The 19,307-nt window shown below is 46.7% G+C and overlaps 1 protein-coding gene and 1 long non-coding RNA gene across 2 annotated transcripts; one reads left to right on the top strand and one right to left on the bottom strand.

Moving 5' to 3' along the window:
• Nucleotides 1-8,077: 8,077 nt before the first annotated feature.
• On the bottom strand, nt 8,078-14,664 carry LOC115945782 (uncharacterized). Its single transcript, XR_004080018.2, has 3 exons — nt 14,174-14,664; nt 11,631-11,873; nt 8,078-9,576 (listed from the first exon to the last, which is right to left on the bottom strand). It is a non-coding gene; the product is annotated as an uncharacterized lncRNA (long non-coding RNA).
• Nucleotides 14,665-17,065: 2,401 nt separating this feature from the next.
• Nucleotides 17,066-18,311, top strand: SOX21 (SRY-box transcription factor 21). The gene has a single exon (XM_005144750.3). It carries the CDS (start codon nt 17,091-17,093, stop codon nt 17,934-17,936), a length of 846 nt encoding a protein of 281 aa, XP_005144807.1. The 5' UTR covers nt 17,066-17,090; the 3' UTR covers nt 17,937-18,311.
• Nucleotides 18,312-19,307: the final 996 nt, after the last annotated feature.

Below are 19,307 nucleotides of genomic sequence, written 5' to 3'. Positions count from 1 at the left end.
CAGTAGAAAGAAAATACATAATAGAGCAACCAGATATATATAAATAGAATAATACAAAGAAATCTAATCTACTGCAAAGCTATAATTCAATCCTTATGCAACACAAGTGCAAAGCTAAACTGGCTTATGAATAGCACAAGAATCCATACAGCCAGAACTGTATAACCTATGTCACATCAAAGCCCTTGAATTATTTTTCATCACTGTTATTATATTTTAATAAAACAAAGGGGGAAAAAAAACTAATGACTATATGTCAAGAAATAAGCATTATTAAATTATAGTTTTGTACTGAGTGCGTGTGAGAATTTGTAAGGTTTATATGTTCTCTTTCCACCGTCCCTTTCTGTTCCCTCCTTATCCTTTTTTTTTTTTTCTCTCTGTATGTTTATGTGTTGAAGTTAGAGGCAGGGAGAAATTAATATTGAACATGGGAGGAAAATTCCAGCCTGACTTACACCTTGTGCAATTCTCCTGATTTCAGGTCAGTAGGGATTTGTCTCATAACTTTTGACCTGAACACTTAATTGAAGTTCAGGGTCTTGTGAGGTTTTTTTCCTTTAGAAAGAGAAATTTCAAATGGAATGAGATCTCTCTGATAAAACCTATTTATTTACAAAGACTTTATGAAGTCCCAGTTCCCTGAGCACAGGAAGATTCAAGTATTCAGCTTAAAGACTTCCCTCCTAGGTTTTTCCTGACGTCCACAGTGTTAGTATTTTATTTAGGCTCTATGTCATTTCTCTGCATTTATTCTTGTGGAGCATTTCTTTCCCTCTTCCACACACATACACATGTGTACATATCCTGCTCCATTAAAAACAACAGCCAGCCAGCCTCCTCTCCTACACCATTCAGCCTGCACAGCCTGTGTATGTGCCATGGTTTTGAACAGAAAAGTATGCTTTTGTTTGGGGTGGAGGTCGTTATTATTTCATAAAGCAGCTTAACTGTTTCTTAAAGCTGTGTTAAAAGAAGGTAGTGGTTACACCCATAGCTTCAATGGCATTTCACCCAACCCACAACACAAGGAATGTAACTCAGGATAGGGTATAGTCTAAGATGAGAGAGACAAATGAGTGTCATCAGAGATGCAGAACGGGTATTTTTACATAATTGACATAGTATCTGACAATTAGTTTGTAGAACTAAATATTATTCAACATAAATAAAGACTATCATCTGGAAAGTGCTGTGAAGATCACTGATAGAAATATTACTTGATGATGCACTCCATCTCTTGGGAGCAGCTGACTGAATGCTCTGCCCCAGCCACTGGACGTTGCTCCATGGCTGGTGCAAGAAACAGACACTGGACAATTAATGTGCTGGGCCACACCTGAAAGAGCTAGGAAGGACAGCTGTAACTTTAATCAAGGATAAATACATGTGCTTTGTCTAACCAGGGACTGCTTGGAAAAGTGTCTTGAATGATCTGAGGCTGCAAGATTAATGCACATAAAGTGCTTTGCATTAAACCCTCATGTGGATGCTCTCGTTCATTTTCTAGAAGAAACTCCTGCAGAATTTAACACTGAAGTCAAAGGATTAAGCAGCAATGAAATCAAACCATTTCACTTCTAAATAGGAGCACCTGTGTGCAAGGTTTAGGAACCTCAGTATGTTTGCTTACACTATCTTTATGTCCTATATAAACACATAGCTTTTCTTTTTCTTTTTTCTTAATTTGTTGAAAGGTTGCATTCAAGATCAAAGTGATTTCTTCATGGACACAAATATGTGTTATGGACAGGTTTATCTTGCTGAGGTAGGGAACTTATTTTAATAGTCTGTCCTCAAGAGTTAATGGTTCCAGTTTGGTTTTGGGTGCTACTGATAAAGATTGTAATGCAGTTTACATATCTGTGCTTCTTAAATTTGGTGTCATTTTTATCAAGGCAAATGATCTTGGAACGCTATTTGTTGTTTCATCAATGTTAGGGACAATGAGACAAATTGTTGACTAAGATAAACAAATATGGTGCCAGTGATTTCTCCACAGGAATTTGACAGCTCAGTGGGGATCTGGTCCAGTCTTCGGACACACAGGCTGTTAATGAAACACTCATTCATTAAGGCATATGAAGCTGTAACAATTTTCCTGCAGCAGGTTTCAATGCTGTAGGTAAGTGTGTTCCTCTCTGATGGGCATATGTAGTTCTGGAAAGGTGTCTGGGAGTCAGCAGGAGCTGGAAGCTCAGAAGTGTTCATGGATCAGAGGAGTTTGAAGAGTTCCCCATGGAGACCTCATGGGTGGGAAGTGTGGGAAGCTGAGTATCACAAGTTTGGGTGTGACTACAACATGACCAGGAACCTGGAGCTTTGGAGATCTGTTTGTGAGGAATGACATTAGGAGAACCTCACCCCCCTTGATCCCATCTGTTCCTGCGTATCTAGTCTCAAAACCAACTGGTCACCAGTGATTTGTGAGCTCACAGAGTGCAAGGAGTGAGGAGTGTCTTCGGACTTTTTTTCTGTGCCACCACTGCCCCTGCTGGCTACCGGTACTGCTGCAGTGGAACCTTTCCTGCCGGTCAGCTGGGTGAGATAAGCCCTGGTTGGGGCTGGAATGGATATTGAAGTCATGCATGGATTTTCTTTCTTCTTTTCCAGAGGTGAAAGGCAGGCTTCAGGCTCCATTCATGCCTTGTTGATGCTCCAGGCCAGATCCCATTGACTGAGAAAGTCTGTTATGGACTGTTCTGTAATGGCCTTACACACTGATAATCACTGATAAACCAGCTTCAAACACCTTTCCCCAATACTTCATTGTCATAAGTAAACATAGTATACAAGCAAACTGCCAGTGAAGACAGACCTATGCCAAATCCATCTGATTTTGAAATACTATATGTTGGCTGCAGAGCAGAAAAGGAAAGGCTTAATTCCTCCCACTGCAGCAGCTGTGAAATCATGATCAGCAGAACTGCTGATGGTGGCAAGCAGCTCTGTGAGCTGGTGGCGACTGTTTCTGTCTCAAAGGAGAATTTAACTTCATCGTAATTTTTACTCCAGCTCAGAATTACCCTCTCCAGAAAGGTAGATGTGGTACCTTCCTTGTGTGAATTTCAGTAAGGGATGCATAGAATGAGGTTTCACAAGTGAGTTATGCTGACAGCAGGCTGTGCTGCTGCTGAAAACAGGTTCCATGTTTCTCTTTGCCTTCATCTTTCCACCACCTCTCTCTTACCAGTGTTACAATCAAGTGGGTGTTTGTGTGACTGGTGAAAACTAGAATTTTCTTTATTTTGGGGTTTGTTGTTTCTTAGCTGGATTGGCGACTGATCTGACCACAGGTTTCAGTGGTGGTACAGAGCAGGAGAAAATGGATTATGGAAGGAAGGGTCAGGAAACGTGTATCTCCTCAAACTATAGCATGGGCCTCCTTCAGGGATATATCCTGTACTTTTCTGGCAGTGGTGGTTTTCTAAAAAATGGGCTTCAATGAGGGGCTTGCATGGAGTGCTTGTATTTTCAGACCAGTATTGGACTTGGTTGTAGGCTTCAGTAGGAAAAACTCATTTTAGTGGTTGCATTGAATGCAGTTTGTTCCTGATCAGCTTAGGGACAGCTGCTCTCTTTGTACCAAAGAGCCCAGAGAAGATACTGTCTAAAACTCCCATGGGTAGGTTGGAGGCAGGCACATTCAGTGAGGCCAGATTCACTGACACCACTTTGAAATTCACTTTGTTATTTACCTCCCTTCCTGCCTGCCAGAACTGAGATTTGTTGATCCTTGCATAACTCAGCAAGGCTTGTTTTTGCAGGTTTTTTCTGGATGAAAAGAAAGAATGATAGCAGAGCACCATGGAGAAGTCCTGGTTGTGGGTACGAGGTGAGATGGGGAACCAGGATGGATTCCTGCCCCAGTGTTTTGTCCAGCCTGTGACATTTGTACAGCCAACCATAGCCTGAGACTGGCTCTGTATTTGAATTAGACCAATTTACATAAATAATCATTAAAGAACAGCAATCACCTGAGCCCTGATTCCCTACCAATGCAGAAATGAGTTTGTTATCTAGACAGAACTATCTGGTTGGGTTGTTTGTGTCAGCTGAATATAATACCGAGCAGGTTCACACCCAGCTATTTACATCTCTATGTTAAGATCCAGGAGCATGTAAACTACAGAGAAATACTTAAATTAACTGTGCTTAACTTCCTCAAAAGAGAAAATGGGGGTGGGAGAGAAATACAGAGAGAAGAGAAGCAAAATTTTCTTGTATAATTTTATCTCTAAATAACCCTACAAATCAAGTACCTACTAAATTATTTCTAGTTTCTTGTTAGAATAAACTCATGTGCAAAAATAACTTAAGAATAAAGTTTCATTGCATTTTGTATTGTTAGACTTCCCATATCCTGGATTCCCTATCGTGTTCAGTCCTGTGTAGATAGTTATAGTAATGATCTTTTATTAACTTGGCTGGAATAACTGCCATGACTCTCAATAATGACATTAGTGTTTAGGTATTTGTATGTCTAAGCACTTACATAAGTAATCATAACACAATGTCAACTTATTGTACTTATTATTTTGCAAATGTTACAACCGCCACCTCCTGTTAAACACAAAAAGAAAAGGAAAGGGAGGGGGGAAAAGAAGAAGAAAAAAAAATGTCAGAGTGCCTGAAGGAATTCTGCCAGTTTTAATTTATTGTTTTGTCTTAAACTCTCTATGCTGTGAGCCAAAATAAACTAATTGCATCTACTCTTTGAGATAAAACTCTCCTGTTAAACTCCTCTCTGCCTCTTAAGAAAATCAGAACACTCACAAGCATGGCTGCTTTTGAAGGGATCACACCAACACATACAGCAGGAAAAGAGAAAGGGACCCTTTCTTCCAAAAAAAAAGGATTATGCACTTTCAGCTTTCCAGCAATGGTAGAAACTGAAAATTCAGCAGGCTCGCTATCTTTAAGACAACCAGTCATACCATTAAACAGGGAGAGAGATAAGCAGAGGATAGGTGACTGGAAGCAAAGTGGTTTCATGAACTGGCCTTTTACCTAGGAAGACCTGAACTCAACAGTGAAGTCTCAGAAGGTTGGTTTGGTCGATTTCATTCACTGTTTGCCTTCAATGAACCTGGGAGGCAGCTTGGGAAAGCTTATTCTATGATTCTGTGTATTTCAGCGGGCTTTGAGTGATGCCTTTAGAGAATATACCTTTCTTCCTGTATTTGTTGCATCCAAGATCGCTGAGTTTTTACATCAAAAAGTAAATTTTTATTTTCTGTCTACCTATCACATATGAAACCTGGAGAAAAACAAACTAACAAAATATAATTTCTATAATTATATTCCAGAAATATAATAATTTTATATAATTAAATAATACTATTCCAGAAAATCCCAACATTAATACTAATACAGACTGTATGAAGGTGCTTTACACTTTACCTGTACGTGTAATGACCAGGAGACGAAAAGGCCGTCAGTTTCCCATCTTCCATGTAGCAACAGGAACATTTCCATTCACTTTAATAGGCTGGGGTAATACTTTGTGCTTGTATTTTTGTGAACTATGTTTTAAAATTTGGCTCCATTGAAAGATAACAGCTTTATTTCTGTTTTTAACAGGACACTATTTCAAATTAAGCAAGTGAAAGCACATGGTCTTTCATTGATCAAACACAGGTATTGCTTTGTTGGACAGCAGTATTAGCACAACTAACAGGTATACTTGCAGCATTTTGATAGGATTATAGTAATAGAGAAGGTGATTCAGTAATTCCTGTTTTCCTCTGGCATTTAACAACTTTGTTAAACTACTTTTCAAACAGAAGGGCACTTAGCACATGCTTTAGCAATAAGTTTTTGAGTTAAAAGTAGAGGTAGTATATCTTGTGGCTAAGATGTGCTTCTTGTCTCTGTGTCCCAAAAAAAAAAAAAACCCATGGCACTCCTTACACTTTAGCAAAAGACCATGGCTAGGCCATCCACAGCTTTTCATTTTAGCATCGTCTTCAGCTGCCTCTTATTACACAAAGCCTTATATGCACAAGAGCAAGTCCCTGTAAAGTAAGCTAGACCATTATGGTTGCCAGTCATCCCATATTCTCAATTTACAGAGAGACACAGCTTGCACGTGATGAGCTTTGTACTTTTTTCCTCTGAAGGTTGTTGACAAGGGGCAATGGATGTAAACTGGAGCATAAGAGGTTCCACGCTAACATCAGGAAGAACTTCTTTACTGTAAGAGTGACAGAGCACTGGAACAGGTTGCCCAGGGGGGTTGTGGAGTCTCCGCTGGGGATATTCAAGGCCCGCCTGGACAAGTTCCTGTGTGATGTACTCTAGGTTACCCTGCTCTTGCAGGGGGTTGGACTGGATGATCTTTTGAGGTCCCTTCCAACCCTTGGGATTCTGTGATTCCAGTTATTTTTCTTTCTTTATCCCAAGTTGACCACGCACATAAGTTCTTATCCTTGGGGGCGTGTTCACATGCTAACTTACCTCATGGAAACTTGTTTAGGTAACTCCAGCCCTGAAGGACTGGGCTCTATTTACAACATGAATAGAGACCCAGATAAATGCAAGAAAACCGAACTTCATATAGTCTTTGTTCTAACCATTGTTTAACCATCCTACTTGGAAAACAGCTACAGCATTAAAAACTGGTGGGGGTGAAAAAGAAACAATACAACAGTCTGTTTCTATCATAAGACATAAATGTGCTGTGGACTGACTCCATTCAGAGTTTACAGATATTTTCAAAGAATTTAGGGCATAAAATCCCATTGAATCTCCTTGAGGGAATTAAAGTCAATGGAAATTATGCATCTTCATATTTTGAAAGACTTGCACTTAATTCTTCTTAGGTCTTTAGTAGACCCAATATTTGCTTTCTGGGTCAATTAAAATTTTTGGCATGACCTTCTTTGTACTGCAAAAACATCAGATAAAATGTAAGAAAAAGATGATGAGAGTACTGAAAATCTGAAATCCTTCTGGAAATTCTGATTTTATTTTCCCCACTGAAATTAAAAGGTGTTTCCAAGAACCCTGCAAAACCCCTTGCTTTGTTGCTTAGATCTGTTGCTTAATGTATGTTTTGCTCTCTTATTCTTTCTATAGAACCAGTAATGAAAGTCATACTTACAATATGAAACACTAACAAAAAAATGCCTTCATCTTCTACATCACTGATAATAATCAACTTCACATGGGAGAATACCGTGGAAGAAAAGAAATGTCTGTAAACAGTTGCAAACTTCTCAACATAGTACAGACAAAGATACCCTAAACAAATTTTATACACCAGGGGCCAAATTTGTCACTTATTTGGTACACCATTGATAATTTTTTGCAAATCCTATTGAACAATAACGACCCTTCCTTTTTTTTGTGCTGTGTAGTATAACACAGTTCCAATAACTTACATCAACATTTTCATTTGAATTAAAATACAATAAATTATATATTTATAAAAATAGAAAATTTATTATGCATTATTATAAATAAACTTATGTTAAGTTGTGGATGAGAAACTTAACATGAACCATCAGTGTCTGCTCACAGCCCAGAAAGCCAACCATATCCTGGGCTGCATCAAAAGGAGCAGGACCAGCAGGTCGAAGGAGGTGATCCTGCCCCTCTACTCTGCTCTCATCAGACCTCACTTGGAGCATTGTGTGCAGTTCTGGTGTCCTCAACATAAAAAGGACATGGAACTGTTGGAACAAGTCCAGAGGAGGCCCTCGAGGATGATCATGGGACTGGAGCATCTCCTGTAAAAAGATAGGCTGAGAAACTTGGGGCTGCTCATCCTGGAGAAGAGAAGGCTGCTTGGAGACCTCATAGCAGCCTTCCAGTATCTGAAGGGGGCCTATAAGGATGCTGGGGATGGACTCTTCATTAGGGACTGTAGTGATAGGACAAGGGGTAACAGGTTCAAACTTAAACAGCAGAGGTTTAGATTGGATATAAGGAAGAAATTCTTTACTGTGAGGGTGGTGAGGCACTGGAAAGGGTTGCTCAGGGAAGCTGTGAATGCTCCATCTCTGGCAGTGTTCGAGACCAGGTTGGACAGGACCTTGGGTGACATGGTTTAGTATGAGGTGTCCCTGTCCATAGCAGGGGGGTTGGAACTAGACGATCTTAAGGTCCTTTCCAACCCTAACTATTCTATGATTCTATGATTCAGTTAATTATAAAATTAAATATTCTAATTATAGATCTAGGGAACATGTTGAAAGAGAAACTTAGGCAGAAAACGTTTTCAGCAGAGATTTGAAACAAAATAGAAAGGTAATAGAGGGAGTACAAAAAAAGCAAAGCTGTGTCAGGAACAGGATTTCTCACAGTGATAAAATTGTATTAAGAAAGAGGAGCACAGTGCCAACTAAATCAGATATAAAGTCAAAAAAAAAGAAAATGAGGAGAAAATGTCTAACTTCAGCATTTCAGTGGAAAACACACTCATACATGAGCATTAAGGCAATGAGGCAGCAGTGATGCAGGTCTCTTGCATGGGTAGGAGAAGAGCAGCCAAGACATGAACTGTGAACCAGCAGTATGTCTAATGAAAAGCAAAAGGATCGCATGAAGAACTAAGTTAAAGTGGGTTCTTCCCATGTCATAGAACCATACAAAGCCAGTCAGGAGAAAACTCCTGTCCTAGGGCTTTATCACTCTTGCCAAATCAGTCTCACTTCTTCTTAACATCCCTCAGTGTTCTGACAGCCTCCCCAGGGAAAGGGAGGCTATGCATACCAATCCTCACTATTTGCAGCTTCTTTTTTTCCAGCATTTATCTTGAATTCACATCTTAAATTCATTACCTCTTGTCTACCCTCACAGTTTAATCCCCTCATCTTTGCATTTACCTTTTATACCTTTAAAGACCAGTTTGCCTTAAAAGTCTTCTGTACTCCAGATTAAGTAAAACCACTGCTTTCAATCTGTTCTTGTAAATCACATTTTGCATACCTCTGATCAGTCTTGCTGCATTCTGTCCAATGACTCCATAGCTTTCTTGAAGCCCAATACTAGACAACAGTCCATCAGAAGCCTTTATGATGCTGAAGAAGTAAAAGATCTCAGTGTTTCATAGCTATTATTACTATTGGGCTTCTGCTCATTACGAGATGATGATACACACCTGTCAAGTTCCCATAGGCAGTTATTTGAAATAATAGATGGAAAATATAACTTTAATTATGAAAAAAAACATGTCTAGCAATGATTACTATCGAAAATACACACTTAAGTGATGAAAAGAAAAAATCTAGCCTATGTGTTTCACAGTAAGATTTAACTATTCTAATTATTTCAGAAAATGAGAATAGTTCTGTGCAATGTCCATGCCAAGGGAAGTATTTATATAGCCTACTGAGGACAGCGAGAAGTCTATTGTGAGGATGATGCAAAGCAGATGCAAACAGAATCCCAGAAGCTGTGGTAAGGATGAGGCCAGGCAATCATGAACTTTCTGATCCTTGTTTTTTAACCACCTATGCCTATACTCACAGAGCACCCACAAAGTGGAGGGACTCCTTTCCAGCAGAAACACTCATGCAGAGGCAGAAGTGCCTTTTCTAACCTTGGGCAGAAAAGCTCATCCTGAAGCACCTAAAATAAGTGAATGCAAAAAGTGGAATTGTCAGTTGCCTGAACCAAGAACACTAAATATGGTACATTTTATGCTACTGGGGACTAGGTGATCAAGGTTGAGCTAGAATTTTCACAGACCATGCTCCATCAGAACCTGAAGAGCATCTTCCAATTTAGTCTCAACTGAAACTGCTTCTCAATGGAAACCATAGCATGGTGAGCAAGCAGAGTGGAGAGATCCACATGGAAGGCTATGGCACTGTTGATCCAAGCTAAAATGCAGGTACAGGTACTAATGCAGGTGTGGAATGGTGGTGTAGGCACCCTCTGTGTTTAACTCATTTGATCCCTAGAACTGGCTCATGACCATTAACTTTGAGCTGTCTCGACTGATTTGGTATTAAAGAACAGACATTCTTATTCCTCATGACCAAACAGAACCCAGAAATCTCCCATTCTTACAAACAGATAAACAAGATACTGTCCATAAAGAAGTAATGGCCATGAATTTATACCCAGTGACATTAGTTCTTTCTGTTATGGGCCTCCATTCCCTCTTAATTTGCAGTCAAGTAAAAAGTAATTATGATCAGAAGGCAAACATAAAAACTTATGCTTAGCTTTTCTTCAGAAGCAAATGGCTCATATTCTGATCTTCTTTTTAGCCTCCTTGTGTGCACTTACAAATCCTGAAGTGCCTGCCAAAGGCTTCCAAACCACAATCTTATCCAGTGACATCGAAGACCTTGTCTTTGAAATTGCATGGATTTTATGGGACCTGTCTAGCACCCATGACTAGCAAAACAACCTTGTGTGGTTTATGGTTATGAATCATCCTTGAAAAAAACTAAACTGGTCATTAAAATGTATTTATTTCAGGAAAAAAAAATCCTCTATGCCTGCTGGACAGCCCAGAGAAGTGAAACAAGATGATAATTTTCAGTGTAAAATGTCAACTGAATTTAAATTCAAAAGTCTTCAGAGATCTCTTTCCCTCTGAAAAGATCCCCCAGCTAAAAAGCTTCATGATCTATGCCAAGAACACTTAATCCAGTTTACCTTTCCACAGTGAGGATACCTTTGCAGAGCAGTCACCTACCCACGAGATCAGAGGGCATTCAACCCTCACACTTTGTCTGTCCAATGGACAACAGAAAAGATGAAGAAAAAGTGGGCCAGAAATTAGGTGAGTGAAAGCAGCCTAGTGTCCTGGGTTCAGCAGTAGCAGTCATTTTTTCTCCTTCTTAGTAGCTGGTGCAGCGCTGTGGTTTTGACTTTCGGCCTGGGAACAGTGCTGATAACACCAATGTTTTTGGTTGCTATTCAAATGTTTAGTCTGACCAAGGACTTTCTGAGCCTCATGCTCTTCCAGGGAGGAGGGGAAGCCGGGAGGAAGCAGAGACAGGACACCTGACCCAAACTAACCAAAGAGGTATTCCATACCACAGCACGTCATGCCTGGGATGTAACTGGGAGGGACCCAGAAGGGCACTCTTTTCTTGGTTGGGCTCATTTCAGTGGGTGGTATCGTATTCTCTTCCCTTGTTATTTCCCTTATCATTATTATTATTGGTGGTAGCAGCAGTGATTTGTGTTATACCTTAGTTACTGGACTGCTCTTATCTCAGCCTGTGGGAGTTACATTCTTTCAATTCTCCTTCCCATCCCTCTGGGACCTGGGGCGGGGGGCAGAAAGGAAGAAAGGTGGGGGGGGAGAGAGAAACTGTGTGGCTGGCTTGCCGACAGGGCTTAAACCACAGCACCTAGTATGTGGGGACATCAGTTAAGAGCTCCTGACCTTTGTTCAGGTACCGGTGACATTTTAAAAGCTTGTGATGACATGGAAAAGTGAATTATAAAACCACACTAAACAGTCTGTACAAGTGACACCACACAGTTAAGGCCCATTTCTTCAGTAAAAGAAACTCTGAGCACTGCTCAGCTCCTTTGAGGAAATGTTATAGGGGGTTGCTTAAACAGGAAAACTTGGACCCTGGACAGCCAGCAGCTTCTATCCATATCAGCTCTGATTTCACCATGCAAGGGAGGGGACGCTTACACATCCTCATTACCTGGTGAGTTTTCAGTAGCTCCTTGTTCTCGAGAGGTATTTAGCTGCCATTTCTGGAACATCCAAGACTGCCCAGAAAATCTGCAGGAAGAGCAATTTTCTCCCTCACATCCCCAGACAGGAACGAGTCATCTTGCAGTCAGGGACTAGTAGGTAGCCACTCAACTCTCCTCTTTTTTTTCTAAGACTTCTTCCTTGGCTGCTGTTCTGATTGTTCTTCCCAGGCTGCATAACCACTGCAAAGCTAACAGGATTATAAAACAACAAAAAAATGAGTCATTAAAGTACACGAAAATAGTTTGGACTACAAGTAGAGTGCATGCAGATTAGATAAATTTTATCTAGTCTCTTTGCAAATCACAATAGGATGCATTTTTAACTTTTCTTTACAGATTAAAGTAGCAAGGACGCCATCATCACCCCCTTCTCAGAACTGCTACCAATTGTTGCATGAGATGTATATCTGGTGTTCCTGCAAGAGCAACCCTGGTGTCCTAAAGCACAGGAACAAAGACTGGGTTTGGTTTTAAAATAATAGCACATTAAATCGCAAATTAAAAAGCAGAATATATTCTACCCTTACCAAAATTGTAACATTTAATTTTCAAAAATGTACAGGACTTCTCTATGCTTCCCAAACTAGTAAAAACTTTGTTAATTCTCTTTTAACTTAAAATAGCAAACCCAATAAACCAATGTTTTTATTATAAGAAGTTTACTCTCCAGCTGAGCTTTTGAGTGCCAAGTTCCATCCAGAATCACACTTTCACAGCCAAATTAGAAACTATAAACTTAGAAACCAGTGTTTTACGATAGAATCCTTTGCCAGGCACTTCACTAGAGCTTGGGCTACCAGCTGCTCTAATAATAAGCAAATGTTATTGAAAAATAATAATACCGAACATTTAGAAGCACACTATAAAAGCAAATGAATTAAGTTTGTGTATTGTGCACAATAAGAAGCTCACGGGGTAAAACTCCCTCTCTCACTACAGGTGTACCCGATTTTGTAAGAGGGAGAAGACTTAAGAGTGCTCATAAACCTGACAAACTCCACACGAGCGGAAAAGTTAGCATGCTTACTACGTAGTGTGTGTAAGCCCCCAGCGCGCCCGGCAGCTTTGGACAGCCGAAAGTGGTTGTGGACTCAGTGGCTGGTACCCCACAGGAAGAAAACTATCAGCTTCCAAAGTCTGGGAAAACTTCAGTGCCCAAAGCGAGCTGTGCAGAAGGTGAGGTGGCTCGGAAAATGCAGGCAAAAGCCTGCTCTGTCGAGTCCGTGAGTCAGGTTTTGGGGTTAACCGCTGAACTGCGCCTACTTTTTTCTTCTCTTTGGTTTGCCACCTAAACTAAAAATGAGGAGGAAAGGCTCTTTCTTCCTCTAAACTCACTTTAAGCTCGGCTTTTAAAATACGAGCAGCATCATAAAGCTGCCTGCACCAGAGACGAGGTGCTGTTGGGTCACAGTACGAGAAACCGGTCAGTATTTGGAGTGGGACACAATTGCTTACGGTGGGTGTAAGCAACCTGGCATAATTAACATATGGGTATTGACAAGACAGGCTAAATCCCCTTAAATATTTTTAAAACGGCTTTGATCTCTCTTGACGGAATACAGCACTGCATTCTGGAAATTCTTGTTTAGCCTCCGTGTGATAATGCATCAGCTCGTTTGGGGTTTTTTTTCCCCTGATAGCAGAAGGAAAGATTGCGCCCTTGAATTTGCATGCGTCAGGAATTGACAGGTCAAAGGCAAGTAAATCACATTACACACGATTGTATTGTTATTGTATCGATAACACCACATTATCAGAACAATTAACGCACTCGCACAACTACGAGGAGATCACAGCAGTGGTCTAACAAAAATCCAGATAAGTAGCTAAACTCCGATAAAGCCTTCCCTTTCTGTGCGTTTGGGGATTTGAAAGGCTCACCGAGACACTCCGTGTGTGTGACCGCGGCTACGGATCTCCCGGCAGGGAGAACAGCTTCACCCTCCCTGCCCTGACTGCCTCAAAGCGGGGTTAGGATGGGAAATCTGGGACCCTCTGGTCCCTCCTAACTCGAGTCCAACCTTGCTCCGAAGGAAACCAATAGGATTTTCCATCACTTTGTGCAAACCCTCTCGAAAGCAGCTTACTAGAGGAAAGCAGACCGTCTGTAACTACAGGCATCGTTGAAATAACCGCGTGTGTGTGTTTTAGTAGCCAGTGGTCACCTCAACAGTTGGGGAGGAGGGTGGGGGGACTTTGGAAACGAGACCTCCGAATATAGTATTACATTTTCAACTAGAAAAATATACTTGAGGCAGTACTGAGCCATTTATAGGTCTCAGCCTGTGAAAAATTCGTGTGCAATAATTTATGAGCAATAAATTCTATTAGCGTTTTCACCATTTGGAAGACTGAATGTAATCAGAAACATGCGCAGATGAAGTCATGGTTTCGTAAATGGCCACATTTTTGGAAGACAGCAGTCCGTGAGTTGAGGCATCTTCTCTGCTGGGAGCGATGCAAGTGCTTCTTTTTAAGATCAGCTCACCTGTACGGGACTCCGTGAGGACTTGCGAGTTGGTGGTCGTGCTGTCCTCTGGAAATTGTGGGCCAAGTGGTGACCATTCACCCTACGAACCTCCCTAGAGCCTGGGCCGACACTCTGGCCACGGCGTACAGCCCTTCCCCACGCAGGTTCCGTGCGTGGAAATGTTGCCCGGTCTTCCTGAAACTTTCTTGGCCATTTGCGGGCGTACGGATCTGGAGCTGCAGCCCAGCAGCGGGTTCAAGCAGCAGCAGCTTCGGCGCGGTGGTACCCACGGACTAGCCCATGGGCAGAGGGTCCGCGATGGGAGTATTCATCCATCTGGGCGGACACTGCCAGCCTTACCCCTGTGCCCGACTTGAGTGCTTCACGCTCTTCTGTCGCAACACAGGGACGTCGCGGTCCCCTCTACACTGTACCTTGTCCTCGCACCGAGGGTGGCGGGAGGAGAGGGGTCGTAAGGGGAGCAGCGTGGAGAGCGGGCAGAGAGCCTCGCTGGAGCCAAACCCACACGGAGGATAAGCTCTCTCTCCCGCGTTGGTGGGAGCGGGGCCGGGAGCCTGCGAGAGTTGCGGGTGCCTTCGGTGCTGGCAACAGAGCAGCTGCTGCTTCTCCCCCCACTCTGAACACCCTTGCTCTCGATTCTCACCCTGCCCATGGTGGCGGACTGGGACGGACGAGCCGCACTCTCGCCTTTCCCTGAACGGCATTTGTTCGAGCGTTTTTCCGCTGGCACCCACGATGCGTGGGGAAGTCGAACACGTCGGCATCCGATCTGGGCAGGGGGAGCCAGGGGGTTAGTCCTCGCCTCTTAGAAGTCAAACACAACCACGTTACATGTGAACGAGTGAAATAGGTAACCGCTCCCTGACTGAACGGGAGGATTTTACACAGTTGGAAATTCCGGCTGCTCATCCCCAGGAGGGAAATAGATGCCCGGCGGACTGGGAACCTGACCTCCAGGGCGTGGGTACCTGCCCCTTTTTCTGACCCTCTTGGTAGGGCTCCCACCTGCCGGAAACGCCGGTTCCCTGCTAAGCTGAAGGCTGGTAGATATCTTGATCTCCCCGCTTTTGACAGCTTTTTTTTCAGGGGGAAAGGATTGTAGGAAGTCAAACGTTGGCGAGGTGGCTTTGGAGACTGAGAGAACTATGCTTTAAGTACTAATAAACGGGTCGTAAAACGCGAAGCTGGAGAAGGTGCGGTTTACAGAGGAGCCGCTAGGTATTTCACAGAGTACTTAGGTCAAGGGGCTGCCGGGGAACGCGGTGGGGAAGGACAAGGGCTACTGCTCCATTCGTGCATCGCTCCGGGAATCCCCGCTCCGGAGGGTGGCGGAGCAGTCCCGGGCAGAGATCAGCCCGGGAAGAGTTAATGGTTTACTGGAGTCGGTGCTTCCACATACCACAGGGGTAAGTCAAAACGGAGCCGCCGAGGCACAAACAAGGCGAGCAAGTTCGCCCTGACTGACAGGCAGCCGGCGAGGAGCACGGCCGGGCGGCCCGGGCTGCGGGGAGCGCAGCGGCCGGCACCACACGCTGGGATCATGTCGGGGCTGCACTCCGCCGCCCGCCCCGGTACCGCGGGGCTGCCCTCCGAGGCGGCAGGCTCAGGCCCTCCGCCGGCGGCGCGGACATCGCAGGGAACACCCTAAAAGACCCCAAACCCCACGCCGAGAGCAACCGAGAGCTCCAACCCCCTCCCAGCTCCGGGCGCCGGGCAGCGCGCGGGGCGGAACTCAATGCGCAGGCGCAGTACCCGGCCCCGCCCCGCTGCTCAGGAGCGGGCGTGGCAAGATGAGGCCCCGCCCCCTTCGCGCGGCGCGGGCCGGCCGCATGCAAACATATAGGGCGTGCAGAAAGCGCGCGTTACCTGCCGCCGCGCCGACGGGGCGAGAGGAGGGGGCACGCCGCGAACCCCACCGCCAGCTTTATAACCGGGCCGCTGGGCGCGGGGCGGCCAGTGCTGTGATTAGGAACACCCCCTCCTCCCCTCGCTGCCGCCGCCTCCACCGCCTCCTCCTCCCTCCGCCCCCCGCCGCTCCCGCCCGCCCCGCCGCCCCTCCGAGTCGTCGGCCAAGAAAACCCAGAGAGACCTGGCGGCTGCCGGAGAAGGGGGAGCGGCGCGGCAGGCGGAGCGCCCCGCAGCCAGCCCGAAACTTGGCGAAGTTTGTCCACCGGCGGGAACCAGGAGCCCGCGGAGCCCGGCGGCCGCTTGTGACCGGTGCCCGGCGAGTATGTGCGAGGAGCGGTGGGATCGCAGCGCCCCTGCGGCCGGAGCGGGGAGGCTCTGAGCGGGGCGGCCCGCACCCCCGGGGCCTCACCGCAGCGACCCAGCCTCCGCGGACACAGTCCCGCCCGGCCCCGCACCGCACTACGCCGCGGCAGTCCCCCGAGCTCCGCGGACGGAGATGGCACAGGGCGGGCTTTGACCGCTGCCCCGTCCGGGGCTCGCTGCTGTACCGGCGACCGTCGAGGAGCACCGCGCCAGCAGAGGAGCGCGGACCCCCAGGTCGCTCCCTTGCCGCTGGCTCCCGCCCTCGCCGTCGAGACTTCTCTGAGGTCCACTCGGGACTCCGGACGCTGCTACCAAGGAAAAGCCCTGGCCTGGAGATCGGCGGAGTGGAGAGAGGCTCCGCGGCCCAGGCTGGGAGCGCCGCCCGTCCCGCCCGCCGCAGCACCCTGACGAGGAGCCGTTGCCGCTCGGCAGTGCCCCGCGCACGGAGCGGGACCACCGGGGACCGCCGCCGCACACCCGCCGGATCCGGGACCGCCTTGCCGGAGCACTCGCCGAGATTGTTTCTGGAGGAGCGGTGCGCGGCGGGACCAAGGAAAGGGAGGAGGAGGAGGGAGAGGCGCTCGGAGGAGGCGGCCGCCGGCGCGGGGCGGACGGCGGCTCGCCGGAGCAGCGGGGGGACACCATGTCCAAGCCGGTGGATCACGTCAAGAGACCTATGAACGCCTTCATGGTGTGGTCGAGGGCGCAGCGGCGGAAGATGGCCCAAGAGAACCCCAAGATGCACAACTCGGAGATCAGTAAGCGCCTGGGCGCCGAGTGGAAGCTGCTGACCGAGTCGGAGAAGCGGCCCTTCATCGACGAGGCCAAGCGGCTTCGGGCCATGCACATGAAGGAGCACCCCGACTACAAGTACCGGCCCCGGCGGAAGCCCAAGACGCTGCTCAAGAAGGACAAGTTCGCCTTCCCGGTACCCTACGGGCTGGGCGGCGTGGCGGACCACGAGCACCCGCATGGACTGAAGGCGGGCGGGCTGCACGGCGGCGCGGCTGGCGGGCTGGTGCCCGAGTCGCTGCTTGCCAACCCCGAGAAGGCGGCAGCCGCTGCTGCCGCTGCCGCTGCTCGCGTCTTCTTCCCCCAGTCGGCCGCCGCCGCTGCCGCTGCTGCCGCCGCGGCCGCCGCCAGCAACCCCTACTCCCTGCTGGACCTGGGCTCCAAAATGGCCGAGATCTCCTCTTCCTCCTCTTCCTCGGGCTCTGGGCTGCCCTACGCTTCCTCGCTGGGCTACCCCGGCGCCGGGGGAGCGGGCGCCTTTCACGGGGCCGCTGCTGCCGCCGCGGCCGCAGCGGCCGCCGCCGGGGGGCACACGCACTCGCACCCGTCGCCCGGTAACCCGGGCTACATGATTCCCTGCAACTGCAGCGCCTGGCCCGGTCCGGGGCTGCAGCCGCCGCTGGCCTACATCCTCCTCCCGGGCATGGGCAAGCCCCAGCTGGACCCTTACCCTGCAGCCTATGCCGCGGCCCTATGACCCGCGGCCGGGGGATGCCCGCGCAGAGCCCCGGCTCCCACGGCCATGGGTACCGGTGCATACGAGCAGCCGGGAGGTGGACGAGCCGCCATCGGGACCGCGGGAAGTGCCGGGGCTACCGCCGACCTGTTGCGCGTCCCCTGCAGCCGAGGGTCGCGTCCCGCCCGCCGCCCTGCGTCGAGCTTGTGTGTGTTTGCATGCGGTATGTGCAGATAGCCGAGCCGAAAAAGGAAAAAAAAAAAAAGAAAAGGAAAGAAAACAAAAAGGGAGAGGAAAAGAAAAGAAAACGAGCGACCCGCCCTGCCAGCTAGCCCCAAAAGTGCTTATTTGGGACAGACATTGGGAGCACCGTCGCCCCGACTGCTCCTCTCCGGCCGCGCGTTTCCCCTTCCGCTCCCCACGCCCTGCGCGGAGCTTGGCTTGGGAAAGTCCCGCTGCCGATAAGCGGGAGACATGACACCGTGCTGGGGGGGGGGGGAGGGCCGCGCACGGCAAGGCCCTGCGAGGTGCGGCCCCTGTAAAGGAGGAGCTGCTGCGTGCTTGGTTCTCAGGACCCACGCAAAGCAGTCGGCTGAGCGGAGTGCTGCTCGTCCCCTCCGCGCCATGCCCCGCGTAGGTTCCGCTGCCGCGGGACGCTGGCAGGCGCGGGTCGTGATTTCCACGAGAGGAAAGACGCGTGACTTTCGGTCCCCGTGTGTGTCCGTGTCCCCTCCTCCTCCCCTCCACTAATTAAGTCTCACCCTCAGACTGTAAATTTGTATATCTCTGTGGAAACGTTAGGTCTCGGATTGAAAACTCTGTTATTTCTTCCTTCGCCCACGGTCGATTCAGTTTTAACCTGAAAAAAAAAAAAAAAAAAAAAAAGAATGCCTTTCAAAGGGAATAAAAATATTGCGGGACCGCTCGGGGACCGCAATATTATCTAAGGTTAAATCAGACTTTTTGTCTGAGTGATAATTATCTATTTATTATTTAGCTGAACTGAAACAGAGCTTTGCTTTGACAGAAGATTATTCTCATTTAAAAGAAAAAGCCGTCACCCCCGCCGACATGAAGTGTTTCACATGTGTTTTGGAGTACCCTACCTGTTTAGCTTATTTTAGAGCGACTGCAATTCAATTGCAAATGGCGATTAAAGGAAACAAAAACGATTTTTAGAGAAAAAAAAGGAAATCCTTCATCAGTTTAGAGGTTTTTTGTTTGTTTGTTTACTTTTGTAATGTGTATATTTTGACTAATGTTTGTGAATGAAGCTGGCTAACATGTATTTAGTTTCTTTTTGGCTTTATGTAATATAAAGAAAAAAAAGAAAAAAATATTAAGTATTTGTTTTAACATTTACGTGTAAATGGTTTTCATGTGTGATCTTCT

This window comes from Melopsittacus undulatus, chromosome 2 (assembly GCF_012275295.1).
Source record: "Melopsittacus undulatus isolate bMelUnd1 chromosome 2, bMelUnd1.mat.Z, whole genome shotgun sequence".
NCBI classification, from domain to species: Eukaryota; Metazoa; Chordata; class Aves; order Psittaciformes; family Psittaculidae; genus Melopsittacus; species Melopsittacus undulatus.
This window is presented reverse-complemented; position numbering and strand designations above follow the sequence as displayed.

Coding starts and splice junctions, on each gene's coding strand:
- SOX21 (XM_005144750.3), top strand. CDS start 17,091: ATGTCCAAGCCGGTGGATCACGTCAAGAGACCTATGAACGCCTTCATG.